The sequence below is a fragment of the Dermacentor variabilis genome, chromosome 2, assembly GCF_050947875.1.
Source record: "Dermacentor variabilis isolate Ectoservices chromosome 2, ASM5094787v1, whole genome shotgun sequence".
Taxonomy (NCBI): Eukaryota; Metazoa; Arthropoda; class Arachnida; order Ixodida; family Ixodidae; genus Dermacentor; species Dermacentor variabilis.
The window spans coordinates 167,009,237-167,028,587 of record NC_134569.1 but is presented as its reverse complement, the minus strand read 5'-3'; the positions used below and the strand labels follow the sequence as shown (position 1 = coordinate 167,028,587).

General features: G+C 49.6%; 1 protein-coding gene across 1 annotated transcript in view; it reads right to left on the bottom strand.

The window, feature by feature from the left end:
* The window catches only part of LOC142570546 (sodium-dependent noradrenaline transporter-like), a 107,191-nt gene that overhangs the window by 39,870 nt on the left and 47,970 nt on the right, over positions 1 to 19,351 (bottom strand). The window contains exon 10 of the mRNA XM_075678921.1: positions 12,289 to 12,417. Coding sequence (XP_075535036.1) covers positions 12,289 to 12,417 — 129 coding nt within the window. The remainder of the gene's footprint in view (positions 1 to 12,288; positions 12,418 to 19,351) is intronic.

Sequence of the window (19,351 nt, the reverse complement as noted above, 5' to 3'; positions counted from 1 at the left end):
TCGCGTAATCAGTAGCGACAGCGATCCACCTCTTGCCGGAGCTGGACTCAGGGAAAGGGCCAAGGAGATCCAAACCCACGCGAAAGAACGGCTCAGGTGTAATGTCAATCGGCTGTAAGTACCCGGCAGGAAGCTTTGCTGGCTTTTTGCGATGTTGACAGGGCTTGCAACCAGCTACATAGTGCTGTACGGAGCGTGCGAGGCCAGGCCAGTAGAAGCGGCGGCTCACGCGGTCGTAAGTGCGAGCAAAGCCAAGGTGTCCGGCAGTTGGAGCGTCATGAAGCTCCTGAACTACGGTTGAGCAGAGGTGGTGAGCACCGACAAGGAGAAGGGGAGGACTGTCAGGATGAAAACTGCGTCGGTACAATATCCCGTCGTTGACAACAAACCACCGTAACGATGGATCTGAAAGGGCAAATTCCATTCGGTAAATGAGGGTCCTCATAGTAGTGTGATGGCGTTGCTCGTTGGCCATGTCCAAAAACTGGTAATTGGAAAGAACACTTGCGGAAGCATCCATGTTGGCGTCGGCGTGCATGAGTACAGGGTGACGGGACAAACAGTCGGCGTCCTTGTGTAGGCGACCAGACCTATACACTACCGAACAGGAATATTCTCGTAGCCGCAAAGCTCATCGTCCAAGCCTCCCTGTGGGATCTTTTAAGGATGAAGCCCAACAGAGGGTGTGGTGGTCCGTTACAATAAAAAAGGGCCTGCCGTATATATATAGGGGCGAAATTTCGCCACGGCCCACACAACGGCCAAACATTCGCGCTCGGTAATAGAGTAGTTCTGCTCCGCAGGTGATAAAAGACTGCTAGCGTATGCGATTACACGTTCATGGCCATGTTGAACTTCTGCCAAGACGGCACTGATTCCGTGGCCACTGACATCGGTGCGCACATTTTTAGGGGCTGAAGTAGCGAAGTGTGTGCCTTCAACTGTAGCGAAGTAGCAAAGTAGCGAAGTAACGGGTGTGCCTTCAACTTGGACGTCGAGAAGGTTATTTATCGTAAGCCACGTCAAAGGAGGATTTGGTGGCGAATCCGACATTGCAGCAACACCTCGACGTGCCGCATTGTCTAGCTTTAATTCTGGGACCATCCTGGGCAGGTCGGCGACGGCGAGCTGTGAAGATCGGGCGGATGTGGCTGGCGACGTTGAGGCGAGGGCGAGCGAGCATAGCGAAGAGTCGAGGTAGTGGCGTCGGAAGCGTCGTAGAAGCGACAGGGGGAAGAATTTCGGGGCGAACTAGTATTGCGGAAGCTGTTTCGAGGAAGGGGCGGCCAAGGGCTCCGGCAGTGATGGGAAACGTGACCGATTCGGCCACAGCAGAAACACATCGGCCTGTCGTCAGGTGTAGGCCAGTCCGATGGATTGTCCGCCATTCCTACATTGGTCGATAGGGTCGGTACAGGAAAAGGTCGCTGCAGTATTTGGAAGCCGTGTAAACTGATTGCATATACGGCAACTATTCGCCTGCTCGAAGCGGTGCCATTCCTTCATGATGGCGTCCACAGTCGACAAGTTTCTAAGGACAGGAAGGTTGAATGCGTCGTCCGCGATGCCTTTGATAAAGTCTCCCATCTTGTCCGCCTCTGCCATGGACGAGTCGATTTTATGACAGAGGGCTAGGATATCCTGAACGTAGGAGACATACCTCTCGGTAGCAGGTTGGGCACGCGTGGCGAGTTGTTGCTTCGCGGCTAGTTGTCGACTGGTCGGATTGCTAAAAAACGTCGGACAGCTTTTCCTTGAACAAGTCCCAGCGGGTTAGCTCTTCCCCGTTTGTGTAAAACCACGTTCGCTGTGTTCCGTCGAAGTAGAACTCTACATTGGCCAGTATTATGGCCGGATCCCACCTGTTCACCTTGCTGACGCGCTCATACATCTTCCGACATTCTTCAACGTCAACACCATCGAGGCCAGTGAAGTTGCCGGCGTCTTGCAGCTGAGGTAGTGCAACGTACTGGGTATGCGCAGTCGGCATTGCAGCTGCAGATGCGGTGCCTTCCACTGGAAGTATGGTCCCAGGCTGGGTCAGACGTCCGCTGCGGAGCATCGAGGCGAAGACGCGTACCCCGCACGTCCACCAAAATGTCACGGGTATAAAATTATTTACAAGATGTATTTACAAGGCATATATGAACAGCAGCCCAGAATCCCGAGGGGCTGTTGCAACTTCGTCATCTTCACCATGGATGACCTTGTCCTTTTTTCCCACCGTAACAATATAAAATTGAAAGCGCCCCATCTGCAATAGCCGCCTCTGCGTCGAGTGCGGCCGCTTGAAATCTTTTGCAACGAGGTTGCAGCCAGGATATTGAAAATACATGAGATCGCAACGAGGTCTCTACTCAGATGGAGTTATTATCGTAAGATATACTGCATCATGATATTCTGCATTATGTTTAGAAGCGAGATTGCCCATTCGTGTGATTGATGATGTACCTATAAGTTTTGTAATTCGCGAATGGCCTGCGGATATGCAGCATATTACAAACAAAGCTATCGCTGACTTTGCCAATCACCTTCGGTGGTTCCTGCCATAATGTTTTGTACATGGCTTTTTCTGTGTTTTTCTTTGACGCTGGCAGAGGAGGCTGTAGGTGCCTGGTGGCTGTGGATCACGACCAGGGGCGTATCCAGGGGGGAGGGGGCTTATGAGGCTTCAGCCTCCCCCCCTCCCCGAAATTTTTTCCGCCGCCAACCAAAGCAACCCCCGCGCCGCAAATCATTCTGGATATTGTCTAGAACGTATTTTTCATGCTCGAAAAGCCATTTCACCGCGAAAATTGCGAACTCGGGCTGGATTTCGCGGCAACGTCCGCGCACCGGGAGTCACTTAACGCAAGCAGCCCCATCCGAGCACGAAGTTTCAAGGACGTTTTGATGGCGAACTAAAGCCCCTTGATAATTTGAAAGTTGCGACACTCTCCTCCTCGTGGCGCTTTCCTCCTCGACTCTCCACGCCCGCTGGCTCCCGCGGACCGGCCGCAGCATTCTCTGCAGGCGTGTTATATTGCGCAAGTTGCGCGCCCCAGTGGTGTTGGAAATTTTGAGAAATGCTAATAACAGCATTGATAATGCTGAAGGCAACGTTTATGAGCAGGTTGGTATTTTCTTAAAGCCGTATGAACGGGGTATATTGGTGTAATAAGAGGTTTCAGGCGAGTTCTATACTGCGAACAATTTTCCTGCCACATGATGAGATGCTTTACATTGCACGTATGATGTAGTATTGCTTGTCGCACATCCCTTTGTGTGTGGCTTATTAAGCGAAAGCTTTAGGTCTCATTTTCAGGGTCGCGTTGTAAGCTGCATATCACATGACCGAAGGAAGGCCGGAAGTGAACCAAAGCATAAGCAGCCGTGTGTAAGAGATGATTACTCATTAGCAAAGTTAAGTAATGGTTGATTAGTGATTGGATTAAGATGAATTAAGGGGATTAAGGTGTATTAAGGAGAATTAAGGTGTAATAAAGTCGATGAAGGTGCATTAGGATGAATGAAGGTGGAGTAAGGTGCCTTAAGAAGGATTATGGTGGATTAGGGGGATTAAAGTGTATAATGAGGCATTAGGTTTGATTAAGGAGTATTGAGGTCATTCAGGAGGATTACGGTGCATTACGGCCAATGGAGATAGATTAGGGTTGACTAAGGTGCATCAAGGAGGATTATGGTGGACTAGAGTGGATTAAAGGGAATGAAGGAGGATTAAGGTGGATTGAGGTGCACTAAGTAGGATTAGGGTGGACTAAGGTCGATGAAAGAGTATGAAGGCGGATTAAGATGGATTGAAGTACATTGAGGAGGATTAAGTTGAATGAAGGAATAGAATGGATTAAGGCCTATTACAACAATAATCCTCCTTAATGCACCTTAATCGGTCTTATTTTCCTTCATCAAGCCTAATTCACCTTAATCCCCCTTAATGGTCCTTCATGCATGTTAATCCTCTTTCATACACCTTAATCCTTAATCATGTAACTTAATCCTGCTTAATACACCTTAATGCACCCTAATCCAACTCCATTAACCAAATACACCCTAATCTACCCTAATCGCCCTTATTCATCTTTCATCCACCTTATCCTTCCTAATCTTGTTAGTGCACCCTAATCCCCCTTAGCCAACCTAATCGGTCCTAATACTCCTTCATCAATGTTAATTCACCTTAATACATCCTAATCCGCCTTAACCATGCTTAATACACTGTAATCCACCTTAACCCTCCCTAATCCACTTGATTTCAATCGCTGAATGTATGGTTGCGCAACATGTTTGTTTACCTTATTTGACGGAGTGTACAGAGTGACTTTTTCTTTGATAAGTAGTTTATTGGAGAGTTATAGGTATATCCAAATATCTTGTTGCGAGGTTTTGTGCATAGGTGCAGTGAACTTTGTGTGCAGTAACTTTTTTGCCCTTTATTAAGCAGTATCTACGCATTTGTATATTCCATTGTATCTTCGCATTTCTAATGTACGAGGGCGACTCAAATGAAAGTGAGCCTACCCACCCAGCGCAATTATGGTTATGCTCATTATCTGCAAGGCCTGCGCGTAGCACACAGGCGTCTCTCATTTACAAAAGTGACACGCAGGTGTGAGGATAAATGTCCTTTATTGCTCTCATAAACTGGATTGAACATGGTTGCGGGCCGTAATGGATGCTCCGGAACTTGAGCAGCGTGGTGCCGTGATGTTTTTGAGAGCTGAAGGTGTTTCCCAAAAAGAAATTTCTCGCCGTATGGCTGCCATGTCCATTGAACGTTTCATTTCATTGGCCACTGTGAAGCGTTGCAACAAACGGTTCAAAGAAGGAGGTTAAAGCTGCAAAGACGATCCCAGACCTGGCCAAAGCCATCGTGCAATCACCCCTAACAATATTGCAAAGGTTGATGAGCTCATGAGACAAGAACGGAGGATAAGCATCGATGAACTGGCAGAGCGTGCGAACTTCAGCCACGCTTCTGTTCACCCCATAATTCATGAAGATCTCGGCTATCGGCTATCGGCTAATGGATGCCCAGGCTTTTGAACCACCGCCAGAAGACGGAGAATTTCGGCACTGCCTTGAATCATCTGATCTGGTATCACAATAAGGGTGACCATTTCTTGTCTGCAATTGTGATCGGAGACAAACCATCATGCCACTGCTACCAGCCTGAAACACGACGGCAAAGCTTACAATGGAAACATTCGAATTCACCACACCCAAAGAAAGCAAAGGCTGTCAGTGCCGCCGGTAAGGTGTTGCTGACTTTTATTTTTTGATCGTCAGGGGCCATTACTGATAGAATTTGCTAAATCTTGAGAGACTATCAATTGTTTCCGATATTGTGAAGCGCCTCATCGCAATCAAGATTAAACTACCTGGAAAATTAATGAATGAGGTCATCTTGTTCCACGACAATGCCCGTCCCCACGTCGCTGATTTGGTTAATACAAAACTGGCAAAGTTCAAGTTGGAAACGCTGCAACATCCGTAATTCAGCTCAGACGTGTCGCCTTGCGACTCACATTTTGGGGCAACAAAAAAAAACAGCTCAAGGGAACCAGATTCGTCTCTGACGATGACGTGAAAGGCAGTTGTAGATGTTTTGAAGCAGCAACCCCAGGAGCTTTATGAGACGGTAATTACGCGATTCGTTAGTCAATGGGACAAACGTCTAAATGCTCATGGAGGCTACTTTTATTTAAAGTACCCCGTTTGTCATATATTCGCATTGGCTCACATTCACTTGACTCGCCCTCGTATACTGTGCAGAAATCCTGCTTTTTAACGACAGAAAGCTGAGCTATTTGGTAAGGATTCATTATGCAAAAAAAGAAGTGAGGCGTGCAGACAGGACACTAGAGTAGAGAAGTGGTAAAGAGTAGGGAAGTGGTAAAGAGTAGAGAAGTAAAGAAGCCTCACTTCTTTTTTTGCATAATGAATCCTGCTTTTTATACGTGCTCTCTGTTGCGACTATCATTTTGGTACAATTACTCACGATACACGACCGGTGACAGCTGCTCCTGCGTATTACATTGGAACAGACGACCTCGTCATTGAGATTTTTGACTGGCCGTTGCATATGTACAAGAATGTAAACAAGGATCTTGAAGAACAAGTTCAGGACAAATATTTTAATGAAACTTTGTCAATTTCATGGCTTTTACATTTTTCATATCAGCGGCAGGCACTGTTTTGCTGGTTTCGAACTGATGTAGTTCTATAGTTCGCGTGATATTTTCTTTACTTAATAAATAGACAAAAATGTCGAAGCATTGACATCAGTTATGTTGGGCACATTTTTTGGCACATACGAGTATATTCCTTTGTAAAAAATACATATTTTACTTGTATTGAGAGTGCGTAGCGTTCAAGAATTCGTTTGCAGCATCTTTGGCAATGGCAATGCAGTTTTTATTGATGTATTTGCTGGCTAGGCAAATTGTTTAAGACAAAGCTTTAGCCGCTTATTCAGATACATGTAAAACGCAGAAACGTTTTTCTGAGATAACTCTTGAATCGCTTTTGATGAAATTTGTTGTCTTTGAGAGAGCAAGTTAAATTATGGTCTCTGTTGGAAGCGGAAGTTCGATTAAGCGCGGAACTTTAAAATATCTTGAAAAATTCGAATGCTAAAAAAATTAAAAGTACGAAGTTTAGTAATTAATAGCTCTGCATCAAAAACGGATATCGTGGTTCTGTAAACGGCACCCATTACACCATTCAAAGCGGACAAATTCGCTTTGTTAATTTGTATCTTACGTGAATTAGTTATGTTATGTACAAGGGTTCTGGAAAATCCGTATTTCCATAATATTAAATTTTGTCCGCTGTTGATGTACTATTATGTGCAATTCACAGAATTGTGATATCAATTTGTATCGTACAATTCGTGTCAATTTGTATCACAGTTGTAAACTTCATTATTTCGTATTCTGAAAATTTTCGATTTTTTCACTTTTCAGCAAAATATTGATGACCTAAATCAAAAATTCGAAACAAACAGTCACTATAATTTAAGTTTTCTTTTAAATGCAATAAACCTCTTCAAATTTGGTGCGGTGGTTGTCGAGAAAAACGAATTCTACTTCTACATGTATCTAGACAGGATCATCCGGACTAATGTGTCCTCTTAAGGAGGAGGCCGATCTGCAACGTGAGCTGCCCTCCCCCCCCCCCCCCCGAACAAAATTTCTGGCTACGCCACTGATCAGGACTGCCATACGGAATGCCATTGATATTTTCATTTTGCAGCTGGCGAATTAGGACAAGCCCAAAAAGCTAGTGTCTCATTGAGGCTGCCTATTACAATGGTAGAATCAAGAATAGGAAAAATCAGACAAATCCATGTTTTCATATTTCGCAAAAGCACAGGCAACATAATCGAGCCTAATTATTGTACCTTCATTCACTATACTTCACCATGGGATTTCACAGTGTGAGCAGCAGCAGGTCTAGCGCCGGCAATATGACGTCATCACTTGGTCACGTGGGTTTTGCTACCGTTGGGTGATAACACCAGACGGACGACGGATTTTCCACTTCATTGGGCATATAAGGCACTCGGTCTAAATACCTTAAACACGAACCTGTTTGTGGTCAATGTTTCTGTGTTCGATGGTCGGTGCCTGCACTAAGAACGCCGGGTTAGCAACCCTAAAGATGGCACATAATCGCCGAGTTTATGTGACCAGATATGTGCGCTAATGTAAGTAAAGGGCAAATTGGAGGAAAGTGGGATAAAAATGCTAGTCGATATACGCTAATTTAGACAACTTGTACATCCAAAACAGCGATACTATTTTGGTTACTTCTCACAGCCGTCGGCAGTACTGAGGAGCTGCTTTCTGACTGTTCTTAGTGAGGTTTTACGCCTAAGCATAGATGGCCCGTCTGTGAAATTATGGAGATTATGTTTGAAGCTGCGAGCGGAGCGAGCGTCCGAGGAGGAAGGCGCCTGGAGGTGGACAAGAAAATCGCCGCGCTCGTACCCTTCCCGCTCATGCTTCGACGCCTCGGGCGTGCTATGCGTGTTCGCAGCATATCTTCTTTGCATTCGTAGCAATATTCACTTTTCCTGTGGCACGCGAGGCATTTCACCGTAGAGATCAATGAAGCGACCGCGTTCGTGCCCTTTGCGTTTGTGCGTCGACGCCATGGTGGTCGTTGTGTATTTTCGCAGCGTCTCTACATGTGTACCACGTCGGCTTTCCCTGTGGCACACGAGGCGTCGCACCATCGAGTCGAGATCACTCAAGCGTCCGCAATCGCGTTCGCGCCCCCTCCGTTAGACGCTATGTGCTTCGACGCCGTGAAGCTCGCTGGACATGTTCGCGGCGTCCATACCCTTGCGAGTAATCCGTGTTCAGAAGTTAAACATCACTAACTTTTATTTCGATACGAATTATATGGACACTCCTGACGCATTTCTGACGTTGGCGTCGCCGTCGTTGTGAAGTTCCGTATGAGTGAAAGCGTATAAGAGTGAGCGCGCGAACGCGGTTCAATCGCGTGCGCTGAAGCCGCTTACACACTTGGTAAAGTAGTGCCGCGCTTTGAAGAGTGCCCCCTCCTCCTCGCACGCTCTGGCCGAGGTGGCGTCGCTATTGGCCTAATACCATCACGTGGGCCCTCGCGCCGTTCATCAGCGCCACTTTTGCTCGACAAGCCTCTACAGAGTGGCGAGGAGCACATGTTGGCGCCGTTCTTACGCTGGAGCAGTGTAGGCGGCGCCACGGTCAAGGTGAGCGTGAAAGAGAGGAGAAACGAGGTGGAGTGAAGGCAGAGATAGAGATTGTCGGCACTTTAGTAACTTTAAGGATTTTATCGTGCGCGAGCGTGGAACGGCGTAAGGTTTAGAACGGCGCCCGTATGCGCGCCCTCTCCTGTCGCGCGCGAGGCAGCGGGGTCAGGCGAGAAAGGGGGGGGGGGGGGCGTTCTTCTCCGACGGCTGCTAGGAGGCCTCGATGTCCTCCTTGGCCGCCGCTTCATACAGAGTGGAGACAACCGCGACAACCACAGGCGCCTTTGGCAGACGCCGTAGGAACACGTTGCCGGCGTTCGTGTGTCTGGAAAGTGATCTTCCATGTAGCCAAAGTGCGCACCCGCGCGGGTCTCATCTTCAAAGCCTTCAAGGTGTTTGCAGAGTGCGCGTAGTGCCGGTAGCTCCGTATACACTGCGCTTTCGACGTTTCGCTCGCATTGAAGCGAGAGATGCGTGAAGGTCAATTCGCTTCCTGCTGCCGCGATTCCTCTCTCCAGAATATTGACAGCGAGTTTTCGCGCTCATCGAGCTGCATATGTTCATGTTCACCAATGCGCGGGTGACACCGTGCTAGTCAATTTATTTAAACACGTTCGCGGGGCAGTTGGTTTGAATCAATGATAGAATGTGTAAGCGCAACTGAACAAGGACGTCGTAAGAAGCATACACAAAGACAGCCCTATCTCAGTGCGTCTGTTTCTTTCTGTGTCATCGTTGAGCCATACTTACATATTCTATCATTGTTAATTTAGTTAGTAAGCGAATGTTTACAAGCTTATATGGTCGATGAAGCTACTATCCTTATTTCGTACAGCTATCTACTAATTTGCTATCGCAATGGGTGCTTCGCCTGTCTGGCGGAACTGCGAATTTTTTTTTCTACCGACGCGTCAATCATACAACCGCTTCGGGGCTTCCATGTAGCGCGTGTTACGCAACACAGCCCACAGCTGTTTCCTGCTCCACCCATGCAACAGGCTTCTGAAGTGGAGCTGGTAAAACACATCAGCAGAACCAAAAATTACGGCTACGTGGTAAAATAAAAGCAGCAAAATACTTTTCATAGTTAAGGGACGCAGACGAAAGGTAAATTTTATCTTGGAATCATGGATAAATACGTTTCAAAGCGAAAATTTTGGATTCTCTAACATTCTCTAGCCTTGCCAAACTCTCACCCACCCGTAGACCTACGACACTTGAGGAGTGGCTGGCGGACTCCTCCTACGACTACGTACGTGCCATGATCGAGCTCATCACGACGCTCGGCTTGGCAGACAACTAGAACAAAGCGGGCGAACCCGGACCGGGGTTCTTGAATAAAGTTTATTCCCTCTCTCTATTATTCTGTGTTGATCCCACTGTCACACGCCTGCCTTCGACACCCCTTACGGACTGCTTTCGTCGCACAAATACCATTGGGGAACTTACCTTAACCACTTCGTTGTAAAACGACCATAACGTGTTGAGTGCGAGGGCACGCGAGTAAAGAAAAATGAAAAGGGGGCAATTATTGGGTTGCAAAGCGCTGGGAACCACGGACCACAGGAAACACAATGATTGGTGTCCAGGAAGGCCCGGAAGCAAATTCCAGTAGCTGCAGGCAATCCATGTACTAAGGTCGCCTACGGGACCGAGCGCTGAATAGGTACCGTCGTGTTATGGACTCGAGTAGCCAGGACTTCACCCGAAGACGGCACACTGCCCAGGACCAGCCAATGATTTCTTTCTGAGACGATCCACAACTTGGCCAGGCCGAGGCATTTTATCACGACATACGCGTACATCAGCGCCTATTGAGAGAACGAAAGCCGTACGGCTCCAGGTCCCAAATTGCGGGAAGCTGCCTTGCATGTGTCCCGTTCTCATGGCTTTTCAGTTCAAGGTTCTTATTTTGTGCCTGCTTTCTCTCGACTGCTGACTTCAATCTTCGAGACGCGTTCGGCCATCCAGTCAACCAGACCACTACTTTGGTGCACCCACCACAGTTTCCCTCGTCGCCTTGACAGGAGAGTTCGGGTGTTGTGCTGCCCGTGAGAAGGGTTGTCAGTAACGTGGGAGGAGGGTCCAGCCTCTATGGTAAGGCACAGTCGGCCTTTCCCTGTGGGAGGTCGACTATTGAGGCCATTTACAAGCTCATTCATAATAAAATTCATTGTCACTGTTAAGGCTCATTCACACCGGCGGCATTCACGCCCAGCCATTTGCGACAGGCAACCAAACAGCAACTGAAGCCGACCGACGCCCACACCGGCAAGTGCGACCGGCCACTCGCGATGTGCTTGCAATTGCATCGCCACGTGAAACAACCATCAGTGTGCACAGAGGTCCTGTTGCTGCACACCTGATTGCTTCGGCAATTTTACGACTGTGGCCGCGCGAATTAAAAATTGAGCAGTGTGCGACTGGCCCAAAATGTCGATTTTACAGAAAAACGACGATTTGCGCCGATTGTCAACTGCTCGCGGTGGCGACCACCTTAGTCGCACAACCGCCGTGAGGCGATGGGGTGAATGACTGTTTATGAATTCACCTGGCTTAGTCAGCGCGCGCTCTAATTTCGTGGCAGGTCGTGCCTTTGAACGATCTAAACATACATCGACGCACGCAAACGTGGGAACGCGTCAACTAACTTAAGAGGTAACAAATAACGTAAGACGTCCCGCATTCTGCGCGCCTCCATACTACTGCGAAACGCCTAAAGACTCGAGCATTGATCGCATCAACCATTATGACTATTCTTGCCCTACTTTACCCGTGGGAGGTCGAGTATTCAGATGATTTAGGTGCTCATTCATAATAAAAATTGCATTAACGCGTTACTTGGCTTGGACTGGCATGGTTTAGCGCCAGCATATCTGTTTTTCTTGCTGGTACAGAGCTCGGAGTTCTCAATGTGCTTTTATACTTTTTTTATGTTGACTCGTTAACGCATATTATAAGCTGGAGAGTTCTCGGGCCTAATTTTCATTCTCTGCTTTGGTGACGTGTGCGACCATCTTGCATGCACACCGTTAGGAGGCACTATTAGCAGTTCTGTAACTATTCCGTTAAATTATTGTCTATGCTGTTTAACTGAGGTCTTTAGTTTGTCGTATAAGCGTCATTAGAATTCGCTTGTTGGCCTAAATAAATACTTCCTTGTATCCTGGTCTATGACCTTGAAATGTATTCTTCATCCATGGGCAATACACATTTCAATGACGTATACCCGGAAACCTATTTCTAACTCATTGCAGTATACCTATGGCGCCCCGCGCCGCACTTTGGTGGTAAGATATTTTGATTCAGAAATCAATATAGCCTGCCTTTAGTTGGGCTTTTCATATTTGTTGTATATTGCGCTGGACCGGCCACTAGCCATTTTTAAGCTTATTGGTGGAAAGATCTTTTTGTACATATATTTCTGATGTTCTTGAAGAATAAAGTTTCAGCTTCAAAAATTTCAACTAATTTGGTCTGCTCGACAGCTTCGTGCGTGTTTGTGCCCGTCTGTCTCACTGAGCAAGTCTGCAGGAAAAGCGTACCCGTAGCGTAAGCGGCAGGCTGAGAGCGAAGGCCGCCGTGCAGCTGGCGAACGCCCACACAGGGGTGCTCTCACACAGTGCCGGGTGCAAATCCGCCAGGCTTCCCACGATGGCGCCGAACGCGCAGAGCTGCGCAGCGCCGGCGAAGGCAGCAGTGAGACATAAAAGTTGCCGAGTTCTGACCACTGCGCACATTGAAGCTATCCGTTTATACGAGTGCCTCACACGTTGGCAAAAGGGTGAGGACAGTACAAATCGGAACTTGTTTTTGGGCCTAGTAAGCACTTGCTGCGACAAAACACTGACTCTAAACGGACACCATCGACACGACAGAGCACACTCGCGGGACCCATCCTGGTGACAAGGGCTGTTCTTATCGTGATGATTGATTTTTTTTACTTGTCTTTGTTTACGTGTGCGTTTCTTTAGCGACATTTATATGTTACTCAGTACGAATAAATGAAATATGTATTTATAGTTTCCCTAAGCTAGATTAACTGCTAGCGCAATGTAGTGCCTCCTCGGTGTTAGCTACGACTGACATCCTTCAACCTTTCCGAAGAGCTAACCGCTCCGTGATGAGAAGAAATCTCATTGTGCGTTGTAAGTTCTCCATAAAGAAGCGTCTGCAGAGAAATTTTCACCGAAAGCCTGTAATATAAGTTTTCCTTTTATGACCTCTAGAATTACCCCATAACATAAACATGTACATACGAGAGAAGAGGCGGTAGTATTCGACGAACATAACGGTGGCATTCTGGTCCAAAGAGTAGACTTATGCTAATTCCAAAGCCGATCCAGCGTGGCTAACGAGCTAGCTGTTGATTAAGAACAACAGCTACAGATGTTCCGAGAATTATCTACTAATGTGTAAGCATTTTTTTCGCTTGGCGGTGACTTCCTCTTTGCTTAGTTTCGCTTACTTGCTTTTTCTAGCTTATGCGCGTATACCCTGTGGGGTCCTCTCACACCCCCGTACTCTTGGGACAAAGGAACGACAACACAGTAGTGCAAACAATCACAAGGGCATTTATTGCACCTTTCATAGATCAGTGCCTGCTAGCCGAGCTGCTATCCACAAAACATGCCGATGGGCGCGCGACAAATCTAGAAGTCTGACTCACCGCGACCGGAAGCGAGCGAATATGTTCGCCACATGCTGGATCCCAAGGCCTGGTCGTTCGCGTGTATGGTCACGCGAATCATGGCGCGTTCGAGGGCGGCCACGCGAGGCGGTCTCGCAGAAGCATGGGTCGGCGCGCACGCGGGAGACGTCCCCGCCGCGCGCCGACCGGGCAAGAGGGTCGCTGCACGTGCGGCACGACCGTCCCGCTTCCTGTCTCGAACCCAACAGCCCGAGCGCCTTGTTTCCCGACGCCCGAGTAACCCTGCAGCGGCGCGACGCTCGCGCCATCTCTCGCACCGCGCTTGTACCACCCGACCGCCGCGGGCGCCAGGCCACGCGGCGGGCGAAGCCGCCCTGCAGGAGACGAGCCATGCGGGAAAACTAGATCTCAGGGGAGGCGTGAGAGTCACGCATCCCCACATCCCCCCAACCTTAAATCACTACCTATTCCGGCGAGACATGTGACACGGTCTAACATCAAACTGTGCTTCGCAAACAAGGTAGAACATTAAACAGTGGTCGCGCCGAAGAAATGTCCGCACGCTGTCCATAACATGCGAGCCGACATTGTCCTTGGGTGCACCGCTGGCGTCCGCCGGTCACAGCGGCAGCTTTGCAGACTCGACGGCACGATGCCAGGCCAGGACTCCGGAGACGACGACGCAGTAGTCGGTACGAACAAGCGTCGCTCGCGCCGACGCGCCCTGCTGGGAAGAGCCGCCGTAGCTGTCTGTGACCGCCGGCTCTTTTGTCCGCCACCGAGGGTTGTGAGCTGGATGCAGGAGGCCGCCGAAGTCGCCGCGCCGAACTGGCCACAGCATCACCATCGCCCGGGGTGGCTCGATCGTAATCCGGGGCAGCAGCAGACCATGTGCAGGTGACGGCAAACCAGGGGTGACTCCAATCACGCTGCGTAAACTCAACATACTCGGCAAACACTAAAGTAGTGCAAGGGAGAGGAATTATGCATGCGCATCACCCACGTGGTACGATGTTCAACTCGGCTAGCAAAGATCGGGCAGCTACTCAGATGCTAAGTTCACGTGAACGAAGCTCGCTTTCTTGAGTCGAACGAGTAATTTCAATTCGTGCGAGGCTAACTAGAATGAGGGAAGCAACTTGCAACACCTCAACGCCACGGTCCACCAGGTTGTGTCCCTTCACGTGCGACAGGCAGCTTCGTAAAGCCTTAGGCCTAAAGCGTCGCTGCTCTGACAACAACCGGCATCCAAAAACACCCAAAATGAGCGCAAAACAGGCAGCCGCGAGGAGACGTCAGCTCTGTGAGGTGGTCCTGCTCCGCTCGGTGCACAAAGCATCCGAGTTGACGGCGCCCACCGTCCCAGACGGTGTCGGAGCGCCCGGTGCCAGGCCGCAATACCAGTCAGCCCGTAGTGGCACCCGTGGCCCGCGGCCACCCGGCTCCCAGAGCCGCGACTTCACCCGAGTCAAAGAGATAGAAGAAGCTATTTACATAAGAAATTCGGATCACCCACGAGGCTTCCGTACTCACTCGCTTCAGGCTTGCCACTGCTCTGCGGGCGCTCAGCCTCGCTCTCCCAGGATGCAGACCACGTGGCTCTCGTACCGACGAATGCCATTAAGAAAAAACACTTGCGAAAAGGCTTAGCATGTTGACATGTTCAAACACACTACCGCCACCATCACCTCGCTCAAGAAAGCACGCCGCCGATGCTAGCGATCAAAATTCACGCTAGGCCTACGCTTCGGTCCAAACAAAGGTCTCGAACGAAGCAAACTGTTAAAACTATCGTCCGATGCCCCAAGAGCCCCACGTTGGGCGCCAGATGTGGGGTCCTCTCACACCCCCGTACTCTTGGGACAAAGGAACGACAACACAGTAGTGCAAACAATCACAAGGGCATTTATTGCACCTTTCATAGATCAGTGCCTGCTAGCCGAGCTGCTATCCACAAAACATGCCGATGGGCGCGCGACAAATCTAGAAGTCTGACTCACCGCGACCGGAAGCGAGCGAATATGTTCGCCACATGCTGGATCCCAAGGCCTGGTCGTTCGCGTGTATGGTCACGCGAATCATGGCGCGTTCGAGGGCGGCCACGCGAGGCGGTCTCGCAGAAGCATGGGTCGGCGCGCACGCGGGAGACGTCCCCGCCGCGCGCCGACCGGGCAAGAGGGTCGCTGCACGTGCGGCACGACCGTCCCGCTTCCTGTCTCGAACCCAACAGCCCGAGCGCCTTGTTTCCCGACGCCCGAGTAACCCTGCAGCGGCGCGACGCTCGCGCCATCTCTCGCACCGCGCTTGTACCACCCGACCGCCGCGGGCGCCAGGCCACGCGGCGGGCGAAGCCGCCCTGCAGGAGACGAGCCATGCGGGAAAACTAGATCTCAGGGGAGGCGTGAGAGTCACGCATCCCCACAACCCATAGCCTTTCCCGTGGCAAAAAATGCCTAGGCTTTAGTAGGCAAGTGTCACATTCTCTCGCCGCAACCGGCCATGGAGTTTCTCACTATATTACCTAGAAGGAAATTTGGCACTGCTGCGCCGTGGTATGCATGGGAATGCCGGTATATTGTGACTTCGGATTGGCATCGTTCTCGGACAGCCAGGCAAGCACCGTTCCGTCTGTCACAATGAATAATTTTCTACTAAAACAGCACGTTACACCCTGTTTTAGCTTTATTATTACACAAATACATGTTCTGTTTAGCTAAGAGAAGTTGCTATTGCATGTACAATTATAAGATACGTAAAAAGTATTAGCGGGCCCCTAAAGCTACCAGATTCTACCAGATTCGCGCTCGCTTTTAAATAGTTTGTCGTCTGTTCTTGCTTTTCTTCCCTTCGTCATGCATTGTAGGTGAGTAAAGATGCAATTTTGCGTGAATGGAAATATTTTATGCAAACTTTACTTCGGGAACGCGTTATTTCTGCGGTCATATCCACGTTTTAGACGAAGCCTCTTACAACAACAGCCAACACAAGCCTCGCAGACACATATACCGTCATTCCCATGACGGCACCGCGCCCCTTAAGAAACTCCCATAGACGGTGGCGCCATATTTCCCTCTAGGTGTTATAGTGAGAAACTCTATGCATCCGGCCACTTCAAAGCAATCGTATCGATTGAGCCGGAACCCCGGGCACGAGCGCGCCTCGAAGGACCAGAGCGGTCGTAAGGGAACACCAGCTGCCGCAGTATTGTCCGAGGTGTTGCATGAGGGGAGGCTCGCTGTCACTCTCACGTCACGCTCGCTGTCACTCTCGTGAGCTTGTATTATGGGCGCGTTCCTTGTCCATGCAAGGTCTCACCTTCGTTCTGATTGTGCCTCAGTAAGGTTCAATGGAAATGCGCCAAGCGCCTCAACGTGCTGGCTTCCCCGCAAGGTGTTCATCATTCGAAGGACGCTTAGCCGCGTTGAATTGGACATTGAGCCACCCCAAAATCTCAGTTGGCCCATATCGAAATTTTACGTTCTCCCACCGCCAAATCTCAAGTTTCCCCAACCGCAGATTTCAGTTGTGCCAACTCCTAATTTTAATTAGCCCCATTGTGAAATTGAAGTTTGCCCACCCCCAAATTTCATTAGGCCACCCCCTAGTCTCCAACTTAAATTGACCCACACTTAAATTTAATTTGGCCCACGTGTAAATTTCAAATTGGGCCACCCCCGAATTTAAATTGGCCCACCCTTAAATGTAATATGACCCACACTGAAATTTCAAGTTGGTCCACCCACAAATTTCACTTGACCCACATCCAAACTTCAGTTGGCCTGCGTCCAAACTTCAGGTTGTCCCACCCCCCAATGTAATGTGGCCCATGCCCAAACTACAATTTGGTCCATCCCCGAAATTTAAGTTTACCCACCCCACATTTCAAGCTGGCCCAGCCACAAATTTCAAGTTGGCCCACATCCAAATTTAGGTTGGCCGACCCCAACTACAAACTTCCTGGTGCATTTCCTCAGAAGCCCTTTGCTCCCCTACGAGCAATCTCTTTTATGCGATAGCAACTATATAGACACCCCAGGCGCATTTCCCCCTTCGCGGTCGGCGTCACCGCCACCGTGAGGTTCCGTATGAGTTCAAGCGTGTGAGCGTGAGCCGGCGAACGCGGTTGAATCGAGTGCGCGCGCGTGGAACGCGGCCCGAATGCGTGCCCTGTCCCGTCGAGCGCGAGGCAGCGGGGCAAAGCCACCTAGGTGGCTTTGAGCGGGGTCAGGCGAGAGAGGAGGGGCGTTCTTCTACGGCGGCTGCTAAGGGGCCTCGATGTCCTCCTCGCACGCCGGTCGTGCAGAGTGGACACAACCGCAGCGTCTACTACGCCATTGGCCACGCGAATCGCGGACGCCCTTGTAAATGGTTTGGCGGATGCCGTAGGGGCGGGTTGCTGGCGCTCGTCTGTCTTGAAGGCGATCTGCGACGTGGCTAAAGCATAAAGAAAAAGACTAAGAGTGGACACTCCGAGAAATCTGGCCTCAGGAACTACGTCACGGCTACGTAACGAACTGGTGCTCTCACGAAACGCCAGAGGACGCACGCTCAAAAAAGAAAATGTTGTAATGAATTCTGCTCAATCGTTTTACAAAATAATAATTATTTGCCCAAATGTGGCTTGTTTCTTGTACATAAAAACAGAATTTATCGAAGACACCTTCCCTGCTTTTTGCTCTTCATTCGTACTGTGATCAACACCAATCACCATTCGTCCATCGAGAAGAAATAAACGATTCGTGTACCAGCGGCGCGCCAGCGGGAAGGTTTCGTGACCGTCGGCTGCGGCGGTGTTCTCGTGTGCGAGACAGGTGAGTCACGTTTTCAAGTGAAGCTTGGACTAACTGACTTGTGTGGGCGATGAGGTTTTCTAAAAAAACACCAGTTTGCGGCTCTATATGTGGCGGCTAGACGCGAACAATGCGAGAAGCATGCCCCCTGGAGAAACGCGTAGCGAGAGGGCTGTACCATGTGCTTTCTTGCTACCCCCAACAAGAACGGAATAATCTTTCTTGGTTGCGGTCCGTGAAAATCATCAAACAACGCGAAGCTGCCAGTAACTTGCACCGCTTCACGGCTGTGCACTGCACTGCGACTCGCAGCTTGTCAGACGCACTCGAGACGCTGCGTCCCGGTTTGCGAGGGTAAACCGTTCCTGCCCAGCGCTTTTTGCGATAACCACGGAATCGCCGATCGATTGAAATAGTTCGTGTTGGCGGACTAAAAACGATCTGCTGGACAACACTTGAGGTCAATATCAGGAATTGCACATTTCTGGAAAATTCCGGTGTCGAGAAAAGCGAATTCCTAACCCGCGTTTACATGATCGCGTGACGGTTGGCGGTCCCTTCGTTGGCCCGTTCAAGACGCTGGAAAGACCGTAAAAGACGCCACGCCGATTCAGACCGAGATCGGGTTCCGGGGACGGGCGCGACCTAAATAAAGAAAAGCGGGACGTCAGGCACGCTGTAGCCAAGCTTTGCCTGCTCGTTTCCCCTATAGACTAAGGGCTCCTGAGTATTTTAATAATATTGCTTATAAACAATGGCATGTGACATAAACCGCGAGCGTAGCTTATTGCGTTTTGTACTGCGGCGAGGTGTGCATCTACGGCGCACGGGCGGACGGTGGTGTATACGTCCGTACCGTTTGTTTATACAGAAAAGTAACGGCGGGGAAAAGTCCCCAATCACTACTGCATGTACTTATTGCGGTGGCCGTGTTGGGAAGTACTGCGCGTTCTAGTAACTTTGGGTTCCTTACCATTGTTTCGTGGTGGAAATCATTGCACAACGTGTTGTCGCGTAAGCATGGCGCGGCGCGCATTTTAACAAAGGCGGCGTATTTGGACGTTTCGCATTTATCTTTACCGCGCTTATGTGAACTGCTATTTTGCCTACCATTGCACTCATTACACTGAGTACGTACAGGTGTGTCCAAAAGTTCACAGGCCACGA